Source organism: Python bivittatus, unplaced genomic scaffold (assembly GCF_059951505.1).
Source record: "Python bivittatus isolate LINGU-HERP-01145 unplaced genomic scaffold, Pbiv_v1 ctg000020_np1212, whole genome shotgun sequence".
In the NCBI taxonomy this organism is placed as follows: domain Eukaryota; kingdom Metazoa; phylum Chordata; class Lepidosauria; order Squamata; family Pythonidae; genus Python; species Python bivittatus.
In genome coordinates this window covers 12,493,672-12,518,631 of record NW_028277030.1, presented here as the reverse complement: position 1 = coordinate 12,518,631, position 24,960 = coordinate 12,493,672, and the positions used below count along the sequence as shown (strand labels likewise).

The following is a 24,960-nucleotide window of genomic DNA, read 5'->3' as shown; positions in this document are numbered from 1 at the left end:
TCTATCCAGTAATTGTCCCTTTGATTTATTTGGTATTAGAGGACAATTTTTTTTTCCTTTTTAGCTCTACAAAAAGTAATCTTTTTGGTTTTACTCCAATGTTTCTATTTATCAAAATACTTGTGAATCTTGATTCTTGTCCCTGGTGTTGGCTATTCCTCTCAGCATTCTGTCATCCATAGATTTTATAAATATCCCCTCCCCACAGTTATCCAAAATCAATTATAAATATTAAATATCTCAAGACCTAGCCCAATCACATACTTCACACAAAAGTGTACAGTTTACAGACCTACTGAAGGGCCCTAACAGTTTAGCAAATCATATGCTTAACAGCAGAAGCACCCATGTCCAACTGTATGCTACCATGTTTGAGCCAGGATATCTAAGCAATGCTCTTTCTGAATTAACTTATGTCCATGGTGTTTTCATGATCTATCAAAGTAGTAACTCACTAAAATAAAAGAAAGACTGGTTTGTGTTCACTTAATATGTTAATTTGCATGCTATGTATATAAGGCTGGTTGGTCTGTAGCTTTCCAAATGCCTCTCTTTTTTAACCAAATCACTAGCCAAGAATGATTTACTCTATTCGCATTTTCAATTCACTTCCCCATCCCTATCTACTTGTATTTATTACACTCCTTTCTTGGTGCAGTGAATATGAAGTTTCACATATAGTGCTAAGTTACTGTAGGTAGTGATACAGTGGGGCAAAAAAGTATTTAGTCAGCCACCAATTGTGCAAGTTCTCCCACTTAAAAAGATGAGAGAGGTCTGTAATTTTCATCATAGGTATACCTCAACTATGAGAGACAAAATGGGGGGAAAAATCCAGAAAATCACATTGTCTGATTTTTAAAGAATTTATTTGCAAATCATGGTGGAAAATAAGTATTTGGTCAATATCAAAAGTTCATCTCAATACTTTGTTATATATCCTTTGTTGGCAATGACAGAGGTCAAACGTTTTCTGTAAGTCTTCACAAGGTTTTCACACACTGTTGCTGGTATTTTGGCCCATTCCTCCATGCAGATCTCCTCTAGAGCAGTGATGTTTTGGGGCTGTCGCTGGGCAACACGGACTTTCAACTCCCTCCAAAGGTTTTCCGTGGGGTTGAGATCTGGAGACTGGCTAGGCCACTCCAGGACCTTGAAATGCTCCTTACGAAGCCACTCCTTCATTGCCTGGGCAGTGTGTTTGGGATCATTGTCATGCTGAAAGACCCAGCCACGTTTCATCTTCAATGCCCTTGCTGATGGAAGGAGGTGTTCACTCAAAATCTCACGATACATGGCCCCATTCATTCTTTCCTTTACACGGATCAGTCATCCTGGTCCCTTTGCAGAAAAACAGCCCCAAAGCATGATGTTTCCACCCCCATGCTTCACAGTAGGCATGGTGTTCTTTGGATGCAACTCAGCATTCTCTCTCCTCCAAACACAACGAGTTGAGTTTAGACCAAAACGTTCTACTTTGGTTTCATCTGACCATATGACATTCTCCCAATCCTCTTCTGGATCATCCAAATGCTCTCTAGCAAACTTCAGATGGGCCCAGACATGTACTGGCTTAAGCAGGGGGACACATCTGGCACTGCAGGATCCCTGGCAGCGTAGTGTGTTACTGATGGTAGCCTTTGTTACTTTGGTCCCAGCTCTCTGCAGGTCATTCACTAGGTCCCTCCGTGTGGTTCTGGGATTTTTGCTCACCGTTCTTGTGATCATTTTGACCCCACAGGGTGAGATCTTGCATGGAGCCCCAGATCAAGGGAGATTATCACTGGTCTTATATGTCTTCCATTTTCTAATTATTGCTCCCACAGTTGATTTCTTCACACCAAGCTGCTTGCCTATTGCAGATTCAGTCTTCCCAGCCTGGTACAGATCTACAATTTTGTTTCTGGTGTCCTTCAACAGCCCTTTGGTCTTGGCCATAGTGGAGTTTGGAGTGTGACTGTTTGAGGTTGTGGACAGGTGTCTTTTATACTGATAACAAGGTCAAACAGGTGCCATTACTACAGGTAACGAATGGAGGACAGAGGAGCCTCTTAAAGAAGTAGTTACAGGTCTGTGAGAGCCAGACATCTTGCTTGTTTGTAGGTGACCAAATACTTATTTTCCACCATGATTTGCAAATAAATTCTTTAAAAATCAGACAATGTGATTTTCTGGATTTTTTTTCTCATTTTGTCTCTCATAGTTGAGGTATACCTATGATGAAAATTACAGGCCTCTCTCATCTTTTTAAGTGGGAGAACTTGCACAATTGGTGGCTAACTAAATACTTTTTTGCCCCACTGTACTTTCTGAATTCAGTCTGTGGAATTTGTATAGGTTTTGCCACATCTGCAGATATTATCTTTTTGATGTTACTGCTTTTCTTATTACTATTTTATAAATAATTTTGCATTATCTGAAATTCTAAATAATAAAAAAGTAAAATTACAATACATTGTGATATTTTTGAATGCTACAAATCACACCTCCTCTAATCTGGCATGTACCAACATATTTAAAATTCAACTTTCTATTTCTATTAATTCAATATTGTAATTTATTTAGGTGGACTTGTTTATTTTTTTTAAAGCAATGACAACATAGTTTGCATTTGATTGCACTTAAAATCAATCCTAAGGCAGTCAGGGGATTGAACTGGCAAGTCACGCATCTCTTCATAAATCTTACTAACACATACCATATGTGCTTGTGCTTTCAAAATCCCCCATATTATATTATATTATATTATATTATATTATATTATTTATTTTATAGGCTGCCTGTCCATCACAACTCTGGGTAGTTACAATACGAAACAATTAAAAATAGAATAATGCAAAAACCATACAAAAACAATTGTCTGGCAAAAGAATGCCAACAGTACCAGATCAAACATCCCACAAGAGGTCTACCAACTACTCTAGCCCAAGAAAAGAGCTTGGGGAAGAGGCAGGTTTTAAGGGCTCATTTGAATAGGGTCAGGATGGTGCCCATACAACTCTCTGGGACATGTCATTTCAGAAGGTAACTGTTGCAACAGAGAAGACCTCTTTCTTGGGTCCCCACAGGTGACATGCAAAGCATGCTGACTGAGCCTGGTCAGACAGGCAGAAACTATGGAAGACTGACAGTCCCTCTGATAACCAGGTCCAATGCCATGAAGGGCTTTATAGGTGATAGCCAGCACCTTGAATTGCACCCAGAAGCCTACTGGTAACCAATGCAGCTCATGAAGCAGAGGTATTATGTGGGTATACCTTGGCATGCCCATAACTGCTCATGCTGCTGCATTTAGACCATGATTAATGGGGGGAGGGAATATCATAGCTTCCTGATTATATATTCAAGGGATCTCAATCTATATGATCTCAGAGGAATAGAAGAGTTAAGATCTAGTGGATCCAAAGCTGATTCCTTCTCCCCCTATATTACAGAGCAAAAACACTGCCAGAGATCTTTCTGCAAGTGTAAGTGGACTATGTGACTCTGTCAAATCCTCTTCATGAGTTTTCTGTCTGAGATTTTCTTTTGTGCCTTTGAGGTAGTGTTGACTCCTGGCGACTGCCTGGAGAAGTCCCTGCAGTTTTCTTGGCAAGATTTCAGAAGTGGTTTGCCATTACCTGCTTCCTAGGGCTAAGAGAGACTGAGTGGCCCAAAGTCACAGGTGGTTCTGTGCATGGTTTCTAGCCTCATACTTTAACCACTACACCAAACTGGTTCTCTCACCATTCTACTTATATTAATACAAATAGTTGCATATTCCTGCATGTATATTCTGAGGTTTGACAATCCTGTTCTCTGAGCATTATTCATTAGGCATAGGTTTCCCACAACACTGTATAATGAGGGAGAAACTCATTTGGTAGAAACTAAACTTCGCACTTCATTAGGTTCAAGTGCTTAAACTAATAAAAAATATTACAATAACAGGACTACAACCCGCTTTTTTAAAAAAAGCAGCTAAACCACCAAGGCCTGGGACCTCAGCACACCCGGACGCGCAAGCAGGAAGGGGCAGGCCTAACACCCTGCTAAAGTTGCTAGAAGAGCAATGCTCTGCCCCTAACTTTTTTGCGTCCCGCTTTCTACATTTTTGCTTTCCCTCAAAATCCAACTAATCCTATGGCTTGCAGGTCCAGCTAAAATCGACCTCAACTTCTTAAATTTAAGAGCAGACACCCAGCGGAGTCTTTCCCCGATAAAGAATTGGTAGGTTTACTGTAGTTATAAACCTACTTTACTAAGGAAATGATCAGCGCCAACGTGTCCCTTCCAGAAAAATACCTATTGATTCGGATCAGAATTCTCCTGACAACGGGGTTGAGGGGGGGGGGAGGGAGGGAAGAAGAGAGGTCATTTAAAAGTATGCGATCTTTTTCTACTGAATTAGAGTGGAAAGGGAGGCTGCTTCTCGTAGATTCCTCGCCATACAAGTATGGCAAGGCTTTAAGATTAAATGTAAAATATTTACGGACGCATGGAACACGCTGAACAAAGCCACCTCGCGCGTTTTAAGACCTTTAGCAAGCACCCTGCCTCTAAGCATTCCCGCCTTCTTCTCCGCCCTCTTTTTTTACCAGCTTCGCTAATCCTCTCGAGTCACATCTCGGTACGCTCAGTAACAGCATGGACTCTACGCTTTGCGATTTAAATAAAGCCGCGTGTTGCCGTTTTCGCTCGCTGGGACTACGGAGAGAGTTTGCCTGGTAGTGGCTGAGATTGTGTGAAGTGATAAAACCTCCTCGACCAGCCAGCCAGACCGACCAGTTGGATGCCTTTGTACAGGTCTTTCTGAAGGAGACGTTTTTGCTCAGCCACTTGGGCTTTCTGAAGTTTGAAGTGCCGCGGTATTTCTAGGGGCTAGAAACCTGGTGCGTTTAAAGCAAATGGCTCACCCGAGAAGTCTCTCCAATGGACATCTACGCGGTCGCCAGAAAAAGAGTAACTTATTAAAACACGAAATCCACAAAAAAAACGGCGTGGTTAAGGAACCTAAGGTAAGTGCTACCTCCCAGGATCGGCTCCCCAAAAGACAAACATTTCTACTTGCTTGCCTGCTGTTGTTTTAATGGAAACTTTTTAGATGTAGGATCTGCTCCTCTTTCCCAGCCTTAAAGTCCTTAAACTTGCGGGATGTGGCTGCCTAAACCAGGCCAGGAAGAGGAACTCATCCCCCTTTTCTCATTCATTCCGGATATTCCATGGTTACCCGTTTCATCATTAATCTGAAAACTTGTATAACGTTATTAAGTACTCCTTTTTAAAAACAAAAACTCAAACCACTTCCTCACGAATGCCAGGTCATTTATGATTTTTTGGCTCTGTTTTGCAAATTCATCATTAATCTGTGCAAGTGCCATGCCTTTGTAGGTTGCTTCACACCAGCTTGCCACTCTGTTCATCTGTTGGGAGTAAACTGATAGTATCCTTATTTTGAGGTACTGCTAGCCTCCCTCACTTTATCTTCCCCAATTTCAACTTTTCATTGGTAGTCACACCTCTCAGATGCTTCCTGACGGGTTTTTCAGCCATTATCCTGCCAAACAGGTCTTGGCAATAGTTGGAGAAGCAGACTGTCTGTGTTTGGGGGTTATTTTCTTGTAGAAAATGGGATTTTGAAAGGTTTAGTTGGAGTGAGGAAGAAGGTGATATGTGGAACAGTGTCCTTGACCACAGGTTAGTTAGCTGATTAACTATTTTGATTACTGTAACCCAGTGCCATTGGCCTTAAACTGATAGTTTGATGCTCAGGGTTGGCACACATCCTAATTCAAATGGGTTACAAGAAGTATAGCTGGATTAGGACTTGGATGGAGGACAATTATAGGATGCCAGGCTGGACTGGGAAATCAGAACAATACTTTGGAAGAAACAATGGCAAACTGCTCTCAGTTTTTCTTTCAACATTGCCTGGACCATTCTGTGAACTTAGCTGGAGTCAAGCTGAACTTGAAGGAGATCTCCCCTTTATATAAATATGCAATACAAAAACATGGTTTCCTCCACCCCTGCTGCCACAAATGATCTAAAGGTGGGATCAGGTTTGAAAAGACTGAATGCTACTGACATGATGACTAGTAGCAGCTCTCTAGAGATCCCCATAAAAACCTTTCTCCCTAAGATGATGGAGGTTGAACCAGAAACCCAATGTGTGCTCTACTGCTGAGCTGTGGTCCTTTGAGGAAAAATTTAGTTTTTCTTTTCTTATAAATCAATGCCTGAAGAGGCTAGAAATGCAGTAGCTATACAGGGGCTTTCTTAGCTGAGGTAAAGTATCCTTTCTTGAGTTAGTATTTCTTGTTCCAACTTTCCTGGCATTGCTAAACATGTCTGGTGAAATAACAGCTTCTGACTATATTGCTCAGACTTGGTGACCTTCTGCAGAAGTATTTCCTATTGTGATGCTCTTACTATCACAATCTACATATTTTACTATGGTTTATTAAACAGATCCACCCAGTGTCTGACCCAAGGAGTGTCTGTGGGTGGCTGTTGCTTGTGGGTAAAAAAGGGAGAGAAGGATTGTGTAACAGAGAAAAGAGCATATATTGTAATATAATATATAACATCCTAAAGGGGTTATAGGCAGTAAAATAATATTTGATAAAATAACTTTCTACAAGTATAAATAAAATGGCTTAGAGTGAATTCCTAATGGACCACAGTGCAAAATTCCAATTTACTGAGGTTTCTTTCTATACTGTTCTTGAAGAAATGGGTATTCTCCTAGGTTGTCTGAAAGAATCAAACTGCCTGCCAGGAAAATAATGGAATTTTCCTTAAAAAAAGTAACAAACGACACAGTTGAGCTCAACAATGTCTGCTTGCATAATAATATTTTGTTTCCTGTATTAGAGTTAATGTGTTCTGACTTTAGACCACCTCAAACTTTTGGTATAAATATATCAATTTACTGTACATGATGCCATGTAAATGTATTTGTATAGGTAGTCCCCAGTTTAAGAATTTGTTCCCAAAGTCTGTCCTTAGGTTGAATTTGTATGTAAGCTGAAACAGTATTACTGTATAATATTGTATAAATAGTATTGTGTAAGTAACTTGAACCATTATGTATTTAACTTGAATTTTGTTACAGTAGGCTCCGTTCTTAACTATGGGTTGTCTGTAAACCAGCCATTCTTAACCTGTATTCAGTGTGCCATAAGTACATTCATGATTAAAAAATGCACCACTGTAAAGGAAAAAATATTTTTTATATATGCTGCTTCAGAAGAAAGGTCAACCCTGAAATTTGCTGGTTGAAATCTTTATTAATGCTTCCAATTTACGTAAACCTATTTACCTGCTAACTAACTAAAGTTTTTCTTCTTTGATGATTGCTGGGGTTTTTAAAATATTTAGTTCAATTCAGTTGCTGAGTTATTTTGAAAATATTATTCTCAATACAGCTGTTAGTTGTCTAACTAGGCAGAAGAATGGGTCACAGGAAGAATGAAAATAATAATTAAGGAGTTAAGATAATGTGATGTTCACATGTTTAGGTTACTACTTGACCTCTTCACTTTAACATGTAAATCAACATTAGATCTTCAGTTGGTTTTTGTAGGTTCCAGACTTCCACTTTACAAAAAAAAACTTATATGGCTGAAATTCTGAATGCTATTTAACTACCTTTAATGCAGATTCAGAAGAATTACTATAGTTTACTGGAAAAAATAAACTGTTATTCTTTGGTCACAGATGATATAGCTCTCTCTCTCTCTCTCCAAGAGAGTTTCTATAATTACAGGTCATCCCCTCTCAGTGCAAGTTCCCTGAAACTGGCCAGCACAAATTTGAACTTTCTACAGCAGTAGCAGTGTAGGTAGCCATACAAATTATTTTATGTATTTACCAAATTAACCAAGTACTACTGAATCTTCTCAAATCTTCACAGCAGCTTATACTAACATAGTAAATCTACACAAATTTGTGCAATAAATACTAATACAAAACTGTCAGCTGGGCCTGTTCCATAACATTAGTGCCATGATGGAAAAGCACCTCCTGACCTAATGGATGTTAGGGTACCATGAGCATCTTTTCCTGGGAGGATTTCCTTAACAGGGTTGAATCCAGTTGAAATAGGTGGCCCTGGGAATACCTAAGTGCAAAGCTATAAAGGCTTTGTAAATCAAAACTAATACTTTGAATTGCACCTGACACTAATTCGTAGCCATTGCAGGGCCTACGGATAGTGTAATATGATCATAGCAAGTAGCATAAATTAACACGTGAGCTGCTGCATTTTGGACTGACTACAGGTTCTGAATGGCCTTCAGAGGCAGCCCTGTGAAGAACACATTGCAATTGCGTGGTCACAAGGGCATGAATAACTTCCACAAAAGAAAGGGCTGAGGATGGCTCACCAATAAGCCCTCCTGGCCACAACATCCATCCCACCCTGATGTCCACCAGAAGTCTTTAAAATATTGGCTGTTCTCCCAGGCCTTGGAGTAGGGTGTCTGTGGAGCCCTGTTGGTAATGTTGTTTTTTGTTTGTTTTTGTTAGAGGAAGTATGTTTGTTTTTTATTGCTTTACTTTTATTCTTACTTTGATGTAAGCCATTGTGGAATCTTCATGGAATCAGGCAGCTTCTAAATCTCTTAAATAAATAAATCTGCTCTTGGAGCACTAGCTGTGAGTCCAGGCAGTGCCGTCCATTCAACAGATGACAGAAACCAGAATGAGCAAACAGTAATTCAATCTTGCTAGGGTTCAACTTTAGCCTGTTTCTAAATCATGACTTGTTTTAACCAAGATTTATTAAAAGCTGTCATGCAAACTCACAAATAAGCTACAAACTGCATTTTATACATCACAGTAGTCAGATTCTTCATCATTTAAAGCCAGAACCACATTAAGAAATCAAAATTGTTTAGAACAATTGAGCCATTATAGCTTTTCAATCTGTGTAACACATTTTCTAAGGTGAGGAAATAAAATGGAAGAGACGCTAGGGAAACAGTGGGTTTCAGATGGAAGACAATGATGTTTGGGCCTCCTTCCCCATAACATCTCATGGGTGAAGCAAAACAAAATATAATAAAAGCAAGGCTGGAAGCAATTCCAGATGAATAAGCTATAAACCAGTTGTAGTCCTATTCTTACTTAGTCATGCCTATAGAAATGATATTGGAAATTTAAAATTTGACAGTAAAGATAAGTTCTTCATGGCATGGATTCCAACGTGCTAAGCTGCAACAGTTTGTTTGGCTTTCACCAAGTATGAAGTGTGAACCCAAGTACTCTGGAATATAGGTTGTGACTTAGTATTGGGTATGAAAAATGTAATACCCTTTCTGCAGCCTCTAGAGTGATGCTTTTATGTTTTTTGAGGTATATCAATTGGCAAATTGGGTGTCTTAAACTTTGTAGAGGCTTAACATTCCTATTTCATAACTTAATCCTCTTTCTGAACCCATTTTAGGTCTTGGTTGCACCTACATTTGGATTAAGGTCCTCAGTATGTCATGCAAAACCTAACATGATAGATGATAAACCCTGTGCTATATTATAATATCTATGACAAATCACAAAGGTTGTGTTCATTCAAAAAAATAAATCATGTTATGGCTTAGTATAATGCTATGGTTTATAAACCATGCTAAAATAATATGTAGGTTGTTTGGTTTTAGTTACCATTGGATGTGTATGCACTGGGCATGTTGCAAATTCTCTTAATTTTGTGCGCTTCTCAGATATGATGGATTACAATATCATCCCTACCCTTTTGGAAGGAATACCATTTAATATTCCTTCAAGGAAAGGATAGATGTAACTAGTGGCTTTCCCTGAAAAGTATCTTTAATCCATCACCAAGATTGGAGAATATACTGGGGATTAAAAGGCCTCACCAAAATATCAGCAAGGTTCCTTTATGAATTTCACAAAACAGAAGGAAGGTAGCTGCTCTCCCCACAATGTTTGCTACCCAGTAATTCCATCATGTCTGATGAGGCATTACAAATAGCTGTGGAAAGAAGGAATGTGAAAAGCAAGGGTGAAAGGGAAAGATATAAGCAACTGAATGCAGATTTCCAGAGAATAGCAAGGAGAGATAAGAAGGCCTTCTTAAATGAACAATGCAAAGAAATCGAGGAAAACAATAGAATGGGGAAGACTAGAGATCTCTTCAAGAAAATTGGAGATATCAAAGGAACGTTTAGTGCAAAGATGGGCATGATAAAGGACAAAAAAGGCAGGGACCTAACAGAAGCAGAAGAGATTAAGAAGAGGTGGCAAGAATACACAGAAGAACTATACAAGAAAGATCTTAATGTCCCTGATGTCCATGCTGGTGTGGTCACTGACCTTGAGCCAGACATCCTAGAGAGTGAAGTCAAGTGGGCCTTAGGAAGCATTGCTAACAACAAAGCTAGTGGAGATGACAGTATTCCAGCTGAGTTATTTAAAATACTAAAAGATGATGCTGTTAAAGTGCTGCACTCAATATGCCAGCAAGTTTGGAAAACGCAACAGTGGCCACGGGATTGGAAAAGGTCAGTTTACGTTCCTATTCCAAAGAAGGGCAATGCCAAAGAATGCTCAAACTATCGCACAATTGCACGCATTTCGCATGCTAGCAAGGTTATGCTCAAAATCCTACAAGCTAGGCTTCAGCAGTACATGAACCGAGAACTACCGGATGTACAAGCTGGGTTTCGAAGAGGCAGAGGAACTAGAGATCAAATTGCCAACATTCACTGGATCATGGAGAAAGCACAAGAGTTCCAGAAAAACATCTACTTCTGCTTCATTGACTATGCAAAAGCCTTTGATTGTGTGGATCACAACAAACTGTGGCAAATTCTTAAAGAGATGGGGGTACCAGACCATCTTACCTGTCTCCTGAGAAATCTGTATGCGGGCCAAGAAGCAACAGTTAGAACCAGTCACGGAACAACAGATTGGTTCAAAATAGGGAAAGGAGTACGACAAGGCTGTATACTGTCACCCTGCTTATTTAACCTATATGCAGAGTACATCATGAGAAATGCCAGGCTGGAAGAATCACAAGCCGGAATTAAGATTGCAGGGAGAATCATCAATAACCTAAGATATGCAGACGATACCACCCTAATGGCAGAAAGTGAAGAAGAACTAAAGAGCCTCTTGATGAGGGTGAAAGAGGAGAGTGCGAAAGCTGGCTTGAAACTCAACATTAAAAAAACTAAGATCATGGCATCTGGACCCATCAATTCCTGGCAAATAGAAGGAGTAGAAATGGAAGCAGTAACAGACTTCATTTATTTGGGCTCCAAGATCACCGCAGACAGAGATTGCAGCCATGAAATTAAAAGACGCTTGCTCCTTGGGAGGAAAGCTATGGCAAACCTAGATAGCATATTAAAAAGCAGAGACGTCACCTTGCCAACAAAGATCCGCATAGTCAAAGCTATGGTTTTTCCAGTAGTAATGTATGGCTGTGAGAGCTGGACCATAAAGAAGGCTGAGCGCCGAAGAATTGATGCCTTTGAACTGTGGTGCTGGAGAAGACTCTTAAGAGTCCCCTGGACTGCTAGGAGGTCAAACCAGTCAATCTTAAAGGAAATCAACCCTGATTGTTCATTGGAAGGACTGATAATGAAGCTCAAGCTCAGATACTTTGGTCACCTAATGCAAAGAGAGGAGTCTTTGGAAAAGACCCTGATGCTGGGAAAGATTGAAGGCAAAAGGAGAAGAGGACGGCAGAGGATGAGATGGTTAGATAACATCACTGAAGCAATGACCGTGAAATTGAGCAAACTCAGGGAGGCAGTGAAGGACAGAAAGGCCTGGCGCAATATGGTTCATGGGGTCACGAAGAGTCGGACACGACTTAACGATTGAACAACAACAACAACAACAACAATTCCATTTACTTATGACTAAAGCAAATTAAGGTGATGGCTAATAGATGTTAGAAATTACATGTTCTGTGAAGTACTGTTTGTACTTAACCTGTTGGTACTCAGTCATCCTCCCCCAGTTACCACTTAAAATTTGCCCACATTCAGCCTTTCCTCAATAGGGAGTATTTAACTGTTTGGTAAATTAACAGCAGGTAATAGCATCTATCCAATCTTGATGGATCCTGAAAAAAGCTAAGCAAATAACTCTTGTTAGTACTTAAATGGGAGATCACCAGGAAATCCCAGGACTGTAAATTAGACTGTGAAATTGAAAAAAAAAATGGATAAAAAAGCAGTGACAAAATACTTCTGTATTGTTGCCAAGAAAGCAACATGGATATCCCACATAGTCACTAGGAGTCAAGCTTGATTCTAAGGGGATTTTACTTTAACCTTTGATCACTTTATTACTTACTCTACATTCCTTTCAGCTTTGTGCATTGCTTTTTGAGACAGATTATCAGAACTGAATATAGTATTCCAAGTATCACAAATGAAGCAACACTGCAGTCTTATAGTACATGAAGCATGGAAACTGGATATTTTCAGTTTGGTCTCAACAAGACAGTTTGCTTCTTGTCATGCTTTTTGGGTTTATAATTCTTGTTTCTGCAGATGTCACTCTTGCACTATAAGTGACAGTGGGTATGTTCAAAAATTGTTAATTTTCCCTTGTGTATTATGCAGTCACAAGAACTTGCTCCTGCGTGATGTAATCCATGCAAAACATTTGGCAAAAATAAAACATTGTTAGAGGTTTATGTACGTGATGGGATATCTACAGTTATACAACCAAGTCTCTCTCTGAAATTGCAGGAAGTGCACCATGTTCAATACCACAGCCATTAATCTTACAATGTATAGAATTTATGGAAGGTATATAAAATATATAAATAATGTTGTCCCTATCAGCAGGGCCAAATCTAGCCATCGTTTCTCTTTTTCTTTCCCTTATGCTGTTTCTTGGTGATGCATTTTTTTTCCTTTGTGCAGGTGCATACTTTGCACGTCAAAGTAAAAATTGTCATAATGGCCCATAATGCTTTTGCAGCTTTATACTGAACTCCGTAATCTATTCAGGACACACAACACAGTGAAACTCCTTCCCCCTTTGGAAAACATAAGTCCCCATTACTTATCTACTGAGCTGTGTGCTTCAGCCGCCTTTTCCCCAATCCTCTCTGCACCCATTAGTACAGAACTTCACTACCTGTCTCTTTGTATAACATCTATTTTAGCATCACCTTGTTCAGAAGTGCTTAGCAGGGCTATTATTTTCTACCCGTGCATCCTTATGCATTTCAGCTTGAATTGACTTTAACTGAGTGTACATGCTATAAAGCAAAGAGGATGGTCAGACTTGGGTTTTAAGTGGTTACCAGAGCTGAGAGGTTCTGGAGATAATAGAGAATGTGGATGGAAGAAAGGAAGAAATGCCTCACCACAATACACTGTTAAAACTCAGGAGAAGAGCATCTACGTTGTACAGTGGTATTCAATTTTATAATATAATATGACCAGTAGATGGCTTATGCAGCATACAAGCTTTCACGTTACTCAGATCAGCTTGGATTGGAAGGAGCATGGATACTTCAATGGAAGACAATATCAATTTCAGTTGCTTAATAGTAAGAGATATAGGGAAAGGTGTCAACATAGGTTCATGTGTCCTGTATAGACATGTGCAAAAATTTCCAGGCCGAAACTTGTCAGTTCCAAAGCTTCCCATTCTAACTTCATATGGGTTATTCCACTTAACCAAAGGAACATGCAAATTTGAGTTGGCTGCTAAATCCTTTATATAATGAAATGGGAATTATTTTGTTGTCTTCATGGCTTTGACTCAGGAAAGGATCAAAAGCCCATGGAATCAGCAGCCTCTCTTGTGAAATAATATTCCATCTTAAGCTCCAAGAGATTGGGTGAGGAGAATTCCAGCCAACTGAGGTTGTCTGCCTGGCCTACCAGCAATTAGTAAGGCCTTAATCCTTTTCAGGAAGCCCTGCCCCCTCATTCATAATTCCTCCCACTTCTTATTGTTCAGGGAAGGGAGGATGAATATTACAATTTTTCTTCACCTGGCTTTAAAATAGTTTTCATTTTAATATCCTGTTGAGCAGGTGGGGACATTGTGAAGTTGGTGCTACTGCTGAGGAAGAAAGGACTAATCACCTTTATGCTTTTCTACTGGAAAAATTAGCCCCATTGCAATGAGGCTTTAAAATAAACTTGATGGATGTTAAATGGACACTATTTTAAAGCCATGTTGTTGGAAGAGGGTATTTGGGGGGAGCTACCACTGAGGTGAGTTTCTGAGGGGAATAGTCCTGTGGATGGAAAGACAAATCTTTCTCTTTCTAGCAGACACTTCATGTTTCCAGTGTACATTTCTTTTACTATTTGCAGTTATAAGAGATTAAGTGGTATGAATGATGAGTCTGTGCCTAGGAAAGTGTGCTATGGCCGCATCTGTAGTAGAGTGAAGTGTCTTCATCCCCTCTGCATTCTGACCAAACCTTGTGCTGTCATTGAGGATTCCAATATGGTTGCTCAGAGTCAGTTCAGAGCTTAGGGTGAAATAAATCCATCGCCCTTAGCCAAGGTAAGGTAATGAATCTTGCTGAAAATTACCTACAAAACAAATAATTCAATTGAATGTGGTAGATGTGACCCATTTGCAAGTTTTCCGGTTTAAGTCATCTTTGGATGACTTTGAGACTTCCATATGAAACAGTCATATAATTCCTCCATATTGGAATGTTTCATTCTTTCTTGGCTGAAAAAGTTTGTTGAATAATGGTCATTCTGTGAAATTCAACTTGCATTCCATGGGTCAGTAAAGCAACAAATGACAAATGTTGATTTAGTTCTACTGGCATTTATTTCCATGCCTAAGCACTATAATTTTTGAAGAGATAGGCTCATACTATACAAGTTGGTACAAATTGCTAATAAAACAGCATTTGCTGTTCATTGAATTTTGTTGCTTTTCTTCCACATAATTACAGGATCTTCTTGTTTTATACTGCACTCGCCTAGTTCTCACAGCAAAACTTATCAATGTATGAAGTGAGGGGTTTTGATTTTTTAACCAGCTTGTCACAGATCCTAATGCTGATTAGGGCTGAGAGAGAGTGCTTGGACCAAGGTCACCAAGTAGTTTCCATGTCTCAGAGAGGACTAGATCCAGGGTCTCACTGCTCCTAGTTCAGTAGCTTTATCAGTACACCTTACTGGTTCTCTTGAGTTACTAAAATATATGATCTGTGACAGATTTTGGACACTATTTTCCCATAAAGCTTGTACAATAAAATACTTTGTGACAACCTGCTTCTACTAGCCAGACTACTTTTAGTGACTATTCTCCATGCTTGTTATAACAATTGTAATGTTACTTCAGTCTTAGTTCCTAAATATGTCGTCCTCTCCTGTATCATCTTCGTCACTTTTTTGGTATCATACCTGTTAGATTATATACTTGTGAGATAATCCATGGTATATCATTTTAGGTACTTCTGTAAATAATACTGCTGTTGGATCCTTACCTGAAATCCTTAATTGTATGCTATTTAATCAGATGGCCATTTGAATTGAAGGTGATTGCAAAGTAACTAAACATTGGCCATTCTCACTAGGAATCTTATATATGGTAATTCCATGAGCTGGTGCCTATCATGCAGTGAGGAGGGGCAATCTAAATTTTAGGTAATAAGAAAAATGCTCCATATAGATACATTTCAGAATCCATGTCTGTGTTTCCAAACCACAAACAAGAGTAGTTTCATTCATCTCCAGCAAGCTGTCTTTAAATTAGTACAGATATTAAATGAGCTATTAGAGAAGAATCTGATGCTGTCTGGTATACTGAGCCCCAAGATGGGAAACCATTTTGAATAATTAAGGAAAGCATCTCCTCTTAAAATGTTTGCCAACTATGTCTGTTAGCCAGTTGCTTGGACACTATTAGGAGAAGTCTCCCTAGTGAACTTGCCAGTTTATTTTGGAGGGTGGATGCACTGCAGAATTCATTTGGAGATGGTATGGGGAATACAGTGGGAAAGAGAAGAAGCAGAGATCACTGGCACAAGCAAAAGCTTGCTTGTATGATGTTGGGTGGAAGCTAACATTTTTTAGATACCATTGAAAGGAATTCCATGTAACTTTGCTTAATAATTACTGGCTTCTTATATTTAAAAGAGTATTTTGTTGTGCCCAGTTACATACATATGTGGTATAAATTGTAATGGTTTTAGGAATATTTGTATAGAAGATCTGTCAGCCACATCTCACTGGATGATATCACTGATTTGTTTATAATGGTATGTTTACTGTCAACTGCAGAAACTTGTCATTCCTTCATTTTGAAGAAGCTAAATTGGATAGTTCCTTGGACTTCATTGCAGCTCACATCACAGTATGAATCTATGTGATTTCCTTGCTTCAGTTAATTAATATGATAAAGGAGAGCACTAGAATTCATAATTAAAACTCTTGACAATTTAACAGCTTAAGAGTCTGGGTTCTCTGTTCATTTATTATGATAGACTTCTAGGAACCACAATCATGTAATTATATTCATAAAGTAAGGCTGAAAAAAGGATAGACATGCCTAAACATAGTTGCAAGGTTGCGTTTATCACTAATTTATGATGAGTCACTTTATCTATGAATAGGCCATCTCAGGACTGTAGATTTTTGTTTTTTCTATGAACTTTTTGTTTGCTTGATTTGTGACTGTTTATCAAGGTTAAATAAAATCTTTGTGGCCAGGGTATTTCCAAAATAGGTGATTATTGACTAAATAAAGGTATAACATTTCTCAGTATTCTGAAGCAATAGGAGGGGAAAGTCCTTGTCATGACTCTCAGAAAAAAAAATTAGGGGAGAAAAGAATCTATGCAATATTTAATGTTAACTCTTTACTAAATATAACTCCATTTAAAATATACTTTTATAAGTTATATATTTTATGTAACAAAAAAGAAAAGTATTTATTCAAGCAGTAATTTTACACACACGCGCGCGCGCACAAGCTGTTAGCTGCTGAACAAAATAATAGCATCTCTTCATTTTGGTCTGTTTAAGAGAAGCAGGCAGGGAAGAAGTTAAGATTGAAAACAACTTTACAACAACAACAACAAAGTATTTTCGTCTCTGTCATAGTTGCTTGTAAAATTGTACCACCTGACCCTAGAGCCCTCCTAAAGGACGGATTGGTTATTTCCCCTGTGTTGGAAGCTTGCCTAAGAAAACAGTAATTATATCAGCAGAAGTATCTGGGAGTTCCATCAGTGTGCGAGTCAGCAGAAGAGATTGATATGTCTTGTAGAAGTTGGAGAGAACCTTCCATCCCAACTTCACAGTTCCTGCTGATATAGCTGGTAGAAGTTATGACTAGGGAGCCTTTACCCAGCTTTGGCTGGTGTGTCAGTTATGGTCTTATCTGGACCAGGATGCCCCCACCTCATTAACCCATGTCTTAAACACCGGTCTGTTCAACTTACTGCTGTGCACTCTGCACGGGGCTACCTTTGGAGACAAATCAGAAACTGCAACAAATACAAAATGTAGCGCCAAGATTTTTGGCAGAGCAGTTCCACCAATACAGAATTACATCTATACTAAAGTTGCACCATTGGTTGTCCGTAGGCTTCTGGGTCTAATTCACAGTGCTGGTCATTACTTTTAAAGCCTTGATGCACCACTGGGACACATCAGGCAACATCTTGCTTAAACTGAAACTGCCTATCTATGATGAACAAAAAAGAGCCTGCTGAAAGTTCATAAGATCCATAAGGCATGGATGAGACAGCAGGCATTCCTTGGAACAGGTCCATGTTGTGAAATACTCTCTGCCCCCAGAACTATGAGCAACCCCCTACTTTGCTACAAAGCTGATTAACTATGAGGGCCCATCCTGAGTTTTATCTCAGATTCTGTCTTTGCTTTCTGTGGTTATTTTTTTGTTTTTGATAGTGTTATGATTTAGCTATTTATTATTATACATTTTTGCTTTCTTTTTGCTTGATGTATGCTGGCTAGAATCCTTTGGGATTGGGGCAGGTTATAAATACTATAAAATAAATATATTCCCTTGTCATGGTCAGACAATTTCCTACTGAAATCTAGACTTCTAGTACTATCCAATTTTGCAGGAGTGGATTTAGATGGATTCCAGAGGGTTCTGTGAAATATTTTTGGTAATATGCCAGGCACTCTCATAGTAAGTGGAATACGAAGTTGAACCAGATAGTTAACACAATCATTCTTCAATAACTTCTCCCACTGTACCCAATTCAGCCATTTAGTATAGATCTCTCTTGATGATAATGAAACAAGCTGAGACTTGACTAGCAGAGGAAAATTCCTCTCAAATTTGATTTCATTATTAAGACCTTATAACTGAACTACTCTGCAACAGTGATAGAGATGAAAAAACGAAATTTGTTTCCCACCATTGCCTCCTATATCAATGCATTGTTGTGAGTGGTTTAGGGCTTTCTACATTCTGTCCAAGCAGATTACACAGAACACTTGGCAGCTCACTATGGCAAGTTTACTAGATGCTATGAGGACAAAAAAAATCAACCATATTCATTATTGTTGCAATTTCAATAGCTCGGTCTATAGAAATGCCCAGTGGTGCATATAGTAGAAAGGGGATGTTCACAGGTTTAGAAGGTTATGAATTTCTTAATAACAATTAATCCCAGCCTCATTAAAGGAGACCAGTGAGACCACTCGTAAAAATAAAATTGTTGGATCTAAAAGATCTGAATCATTATAGGCCTGTAACCAGTATTACCTTCCCGGCAAAGTGCTTCAGCAGGTGGTCATTAATCAGATCCTACTTAGTTTCCTGGTAGAATAAACTTCATGGAAGAGAATCAGGAAAGTACAGTTCTGTTGTCCAAGTTAGATAAGGGTGAAATTGAGTTGTGTAGATGTGCTACCTTGAGCAGAAATTCCCCAGCACCACTTTGTTGAGTCATGGCAATGATGCTGTGGGATTGTACAGATTGCATTTTGCTTGGTGCTGTTTACCATTTGCATAAAACTTCTTAGTGAGATGACTAGGAAATTTAAAATGAAATGTCATCAAATGTATGCTGACCACACTATCTCTACAAATGCCAGTGAGGCAGTAGAAATGTGAATGAGCTAGCAGCAAATAAACTGAAGCCTAATCTAGACAAAACAGAGGTGGTATCAGTGGATTATTTATCTGTACTCAGTCTAAAGGTTGTTTCCCTCCCCCCCCCGCCCAAAAGATTGCATTTTTAAATTGATTGTGCTTCTAGATTCATTTGTTGTGAGGGCACAAGCATCTTCTACGGCTTGAACTGCCTCCTAGAGCCTAGCTGGTACATGAGTATGGGTCTGTTTAGACAGAGAGTTTACCACCACCACCCATTCATGCCTTGGTAATTTCTTGTTTAGATTACTGTAGTGCATTGTACATGGAAGATAGCATGGAAACTTCAGTTAGTGCAAAATGTTTATTTTTTATTTTTTAATGTAATTTATTTACTGCCTTGATCCTCATGGACTGTAGACAGTTACTGCTACAAAATATTGCACCAAGGGTTAACTGAATGAAACTGGGTATTACATGAATATATTACACTAGATTTACACATTTTATTGGCTCTCAGTTCATTTCTGATCCTAGTTCAAGATTTGATATTCACCTATAAGATTCTTCACAGCTTGGGACCACAGTATCTGAAGGAGTACCTCTTTCCATATATGGTTATTTGTACTCTAAGGTTGTCTTTGGTAATCTTCCTTTAGCTGCCCTCCCATGCTAAGGGGGGCAAATGTCAAAGGGGGCTTTGGGGAATTTTTTTTCTCAGGCCTTTATATCTCTGTCACGGTCACTGCTTATGTCAATTGCACATCCAGTTGTACAGCAGTGTTGAAAGGGTTTATACTTCTGTATTTTGCAACTTATTACTACATATATTACAACATTACCAGCTGTGCTACTTTTCAGATAATATTGGGGGCCAGGGGTGTCTCCTTTCCTAGCTTTGCATGATATAAAATTGGATGTGACTAGCACATTTATTCAGATAGCTTCAAGACTGTCTTACTAAAATACACACTACGGGGAAATTATTTGGAAGCAACAGTACATATACCAATTTACAGGACTAGGAAGCAGGAATGTACTTGCCTGGCCAACTAGTCGTAAAGCTTGTTCTCACCACACTGCTCCCAAGCAAAATGAAGTATAAGAAATCTATCCAGTTCTCATGGTTCATCTGGACTGCAATGTGCTTCTCCGAAAATCCTATTTAACATATTTTTTAAAGATGGTGCTCTTAAGGAAGAGGGAATGAAACCACTGACATTGCACACAGAGTTTTGCAACACCCAGATCTGAGATCTATCAAAATATGCTGCAGCTCCCATAATAACTGTATTCTTCCCCACCTTGAAACTCCACATCCCAAGCCTAGGCAGCATATTTGATGATGTTGGCTCTCATGTTTTGAGAGGCAGTTACATATTTATTTAAAGTCATGTTTGTTTCATTTCTAAGCCAAAAATGCTCCTGGAGTTTCTTTTACAGCCAATAAAAAGACATTCCTAGCTAATCTAACATGAAAGAAAAACAGAAAAAAGAGATAGGAAGAAAAGCATCACTTCCTGTAAGTTAAATAGAAGTTCTTAACATGAAACTATTAGAGAAAAAGAAATGTGAAAGAGCTAGTCTTTCAGCAAAGCTAATGGAATAGGCCTGTTTTCTCATTTTCTGTCCCTGCAGCCTGCAAATGAATGACGTATGGGCAAACAACTTAATCTTCAGATCCCTTTTTTCTGGCCTTGACCTATGATGGTAGGCTAAGGAGCTCAAGCTGTCTGTTGATCCTATAGAGTGTATTACTGTATACAGTACATCAAGGAAATAAATAACCTGAATGAACTGCCTCTGCTTCGCCTCCCCCCACCTACCCATCTCCTCCCCCCATCTCTGCCATTTTGGCCACCCTGTATAGCACAGTGGAGATGAAAAAGCTGTGTATACTGCCACTGCCCCCAGCTGACTGCCGTCTAATTCGCTGCACCTCCCCTCTGCTGGGCTCAACGACACTGGTTGGCCTCAAGCCCCACAGTGCCAGGGTTCTGTCAGCACTGGGCTTACCTCCATCTTCCTGGTTACCAGGCTCCCTGCAGGCCTGCCCTGCTTCAGCAGTCTCAGTCCACTGCCAGTCGAGAGTCATGCATGCATGCATGCTCGCAGCTGGTGTCAGCAAGCCCACCAGAGGGAAGGGAGACAAGGCGAAGAAGACAATGAAGGACAGCTAGTGGCAAGGGGCAGTGGCAAGCATGCATGCATGACCCCCGGCTGAGCATGGGCTGAGACTGCTGAAGTGGGGCAATCCTGTCAGGAGCCCAGCAACCAGGGAGGCAGAGGTGAGCCCAGCACCAACAGAGCCCCCACACTGCACTTTCAGCAAGCCCAGCGGAGGGGAGGTGATGCAAAGAAGATGACAAAGGTCATCTGGGGGTGGCAGTAGCGGAATGCCACAGCCTCTTAATCTCAGTGATGCTATGCAGGGCAGCAAAAAGGGGAGAGAGGGAGGGGAAATAGGGTGAGGGGAGTTGAAGCGGGGGCAGTTTGTGCAGGGCAAGAGAATGTGACCACAGGACGCTGTGACAGTCATAAATGCAGGCCAGTCACCAAGCACCTGAATTTTGGTCACGTGACTACGGGGACCCTGCAATGGCCGCAACTTTGAGGATCAGTCGTAAGTCCATTTTTTTCAGCACCATTGTAACTTTGAACAGTCGCTGAATGAATGGTCATAACCTGAGAACTACCTGTGCTTGCAGGCTTCAGAAATATGGTAACTAGAAATCATGGAGATGGAAGAGGTTATTTAGGCCACTGAATCCAATGCTTGTTCAGTGTAGCAATCCAAATAAAAACATCCCAGTATGATGTCATTTGAGTTGCTGCTAGACTTGAATGGAAGCAGCTTACTACCTCCCTAGGTAATTTTTCCCAGTGCATCAATTGCTTCCACTGTAGTTACTGCTAGGATATTTTTCCTGACATTCAACCGGAATTTACCTTCCTGTAAGTTAAGGGCATTGTTTTGTGTCCCACACTCTAAGATGACTGAAAACAGGTCACCTCTATATCTCTTCAGGTATTTGAATAGTGCTATCATACCCCCCCCTCAGTTGTCTTCTTGAGGCTTAACATATTCATTTCCTTCAATTCTTCTTTGTAAGATTTAGTTTGAGTTTTCTGGTTGCTTTAAAACAAAACAACACCATTCCCAATTTATCTGAGTCTTACAGCGTAACTGCAGAATGCTTGAGACAGGATGTTAGCCTTGACGAATAGTTTAAAACAGTTACTTTTTTATTATTTTGAAACCATAAATGCTTCAGCCAAAACTTGTATTTGCCCTTTTCACAGCCATGTCACATTGCTGACTTATCTTCAGTTTATGATCAACTACAATTCCAATTTCCTTTTCACAATCATTATTTCAAAGTCAGATACCCGCATACTGGTGTATTTAATTTCTTTTATTAAGTATGATGGTGCATTTTCTCCCTGTTAAATTTATTCTGTTATTTTCAGCCTGGGTCTTTAACCTATTTAGATCATTTTGAATTTTGTGTCTGTTTTCTAGGCCAAGAGCAGACAACCTTTTGATGGCTAGGGGTACTTAACATTTTTGGATGTCGAGGGCCTCATTGGGTGATGTGATAATGCAGGGGCCGGAATTATAAAGATTTTATTCCCCTTGGATTTTAGACTATGGGAGAGTGAGGTCTCATTTGTATTCCAATGTGTTAAGACTATTTTAGGGCTTACTCTAATGTTGTTTAATGTTTCCCACCACAAAATGGCAGGAAACAATTCCACTAGCTATTAGCAAGTCTGGCCAAAAGAAACTGGGGCAGTTGGGGAGAGGCTGCCAAAGGAGACTTATGGGCTATAAAGCATATACCCCCCATCTTTGTGTCATCTGTAGATTTGATCATCACACCACTCCCCTCTTTTGCAGAGTCATTAATTAGGGTTTTTTGCCCTAGGACTGAACCCCATGACACCTGAATCTGTACCTCATCCAGGAGCATAAATGAGCATTGTCTTAGTATGATTTTTAAGCCAGCCGTGGAAGCACCTATTAAATTTGCCCATATTTAGATACAGTAATGTGCTGAACAGAATACAGGGGTGCTTAAAAGTTTGTGAACTAGGTTTAAGTAGATTCTCTTCATCTAGTTTTAAGACTTGTTTGGAGAACAGAACACGTTTTAGGTCATCTTTATGCAGAAATATCGAAAATTCAAAAGGGTTCCCAAAATTTTAAGCACCGCTGTATCTTGGGATACTTTGCCAATCCTTTGTTAAAGTCTAAATGTATTATGTCTACAACATTCCCACAATCAAAAAATGAAATAAGGTTACGCTAGTCTGATTTCTAGTAAATATCAATTGTCCTCAGCATATTTATATTTGATACCTTTGAGTCCATGTTGACTCCTGATGTCTGCCTGGACTAGTCGCTGCAGTTTTCTTGGCAAGATTTTCAGAAGTGGGTTGCCATTGCCTTCTTCCTAAAGTTGTGAGTGCGTGACTAGCCCAAACTCACCCAGTTGGCTTTGTGCCTAAGGCAGGACCAGAACACAGGACCTCACCATCTTGTGCTGTTCCCCAAGCTGCAACTCACATTCCTTCTCCAAGCCAGCGTCCCATTCCTTCCCCAAGCCTCACATCCCAAACCTTTTGCAAGCTGTGTGTCCCATACCTTCCCCAAGCTGTGCCTCTTGTTCCTTTCCCAAGCTGCATGTCCCATACCTTCCTGTGCCTTTTGTTCCTTCTGCAAGCCAGCATCCCATTCTCATGAGACCTGGGGAAGACAAGGTTTCAGAAAGATCATGTGAATGGGACACTGACTTGCAGAAGGTATGGGATGTGCAGTTGTAAGCATTGCTGGGCCAGGCTGGGTGGCTGCAGTTTTGCACCTCACTGTAGCACTCCCCCAACTTGTGCACCAGGCCTCGCAGGGCTTTCCCCACCCCCACCCCCTGAGGCACCCGCACACTCCATACCTGAGACTCCATCTGCTTAATGACAGGGAGTGCCAGGATTACAGTCACTAAGCGAAGTGGTCACATGAAAATTCATTTAATGACTGCATTGCTTAGCGACCTAAATTCTGGTCCCAATTGTGGTCATTAAGCAAGGACTACCTATACCTGAAAAAGCCCTTTTTATTGTTCTTAATATCTTTCTGATTTCTTAGTTTTTGTGACTAGCTTACTTGTAAATACTTTTGGTGACACATACCAACGAGGGCCTTTGTTCAGCCACATGCAATCTTCATTTTTTCTTTTTTTGTTGGAATTAGTTGTAAGTATTTTTTAGAAAGTTGGTTGTCTCTTGAGCAACTTTTCCTGTTAGTTTTTCCTGTCATAGGAAACTATTCATCAAATCTCTGAGTTTAATAATGTCCAAGGTTTGATTTAAATATATAGTCTTTGTTAAACTCAAAAACTCCAATATTATGTTGTCATTTTCTACCAAATTTCATACTATACTTTGTTTATTAATTCTTCCCCCTGGATTAAGTCAGGAGAAGATGATTGCCTTATGCCTTTCAAAGTAGGAAGTAGTCAGCAAGACAGTTCAGGAATTTCCTAGAGAGAACAGAGTTTGTTTTTCAGCAGATTTGGAGTAATCCTGGGACCTATACATACATATTTTAGTCAGAGAATAAAATAGGAAATAATTAGGCTTTTTTTTTCTGGTGTTCATTACTGTAAAGTAATAAACTAATTGTGCTTAGTCAACATATGCAAACATTATAGAAGTGGTTTAGGTAATATAAATTGTAGACTTTTAAAATTCCTTAATATGATCATAATGAAAAACATTTTTTTCAAGAAGGATGGGGTTGTATCAGTTCTTAGCATTAATTAAATGTAAAATAAATTCAGTGGGGAAATTGCGAAGCAACAGGCTTTACAATATATTTTATAAGGCTCAGATAGGTATCATATGTTCTCTTTGGTTAATATGTTTTGGTAT

The 24,960-nt window shown here is 39.6% G+C and overlaps 1 protein-coding gene across 1 annotated transcript in view; it reads left to right on the top strand.

The window, feature by feature from the left end:
• Positions 1–4,632: 4,632 nt before the first annotated feature.
• The window catches only part of SPTLC3 (serine palmitoyltransferase long chain base subunit 3), a 91,701-nt gene continuing 71,373 nt past the window's right edge, over positions 4,633–24,960 (top strand). The window contains exon 1 of the mRNA XM_088150461.1: positions 4,633–4,997. Coding sequence (XP_088006587.1) covers positions 4,887–4,997 — 111 coding nt within the window. The 5' untranslated portion in view covers positions 4,633–4,886. The remainder of the gene's footprint in view (positions 4,998–24,960) is intronic.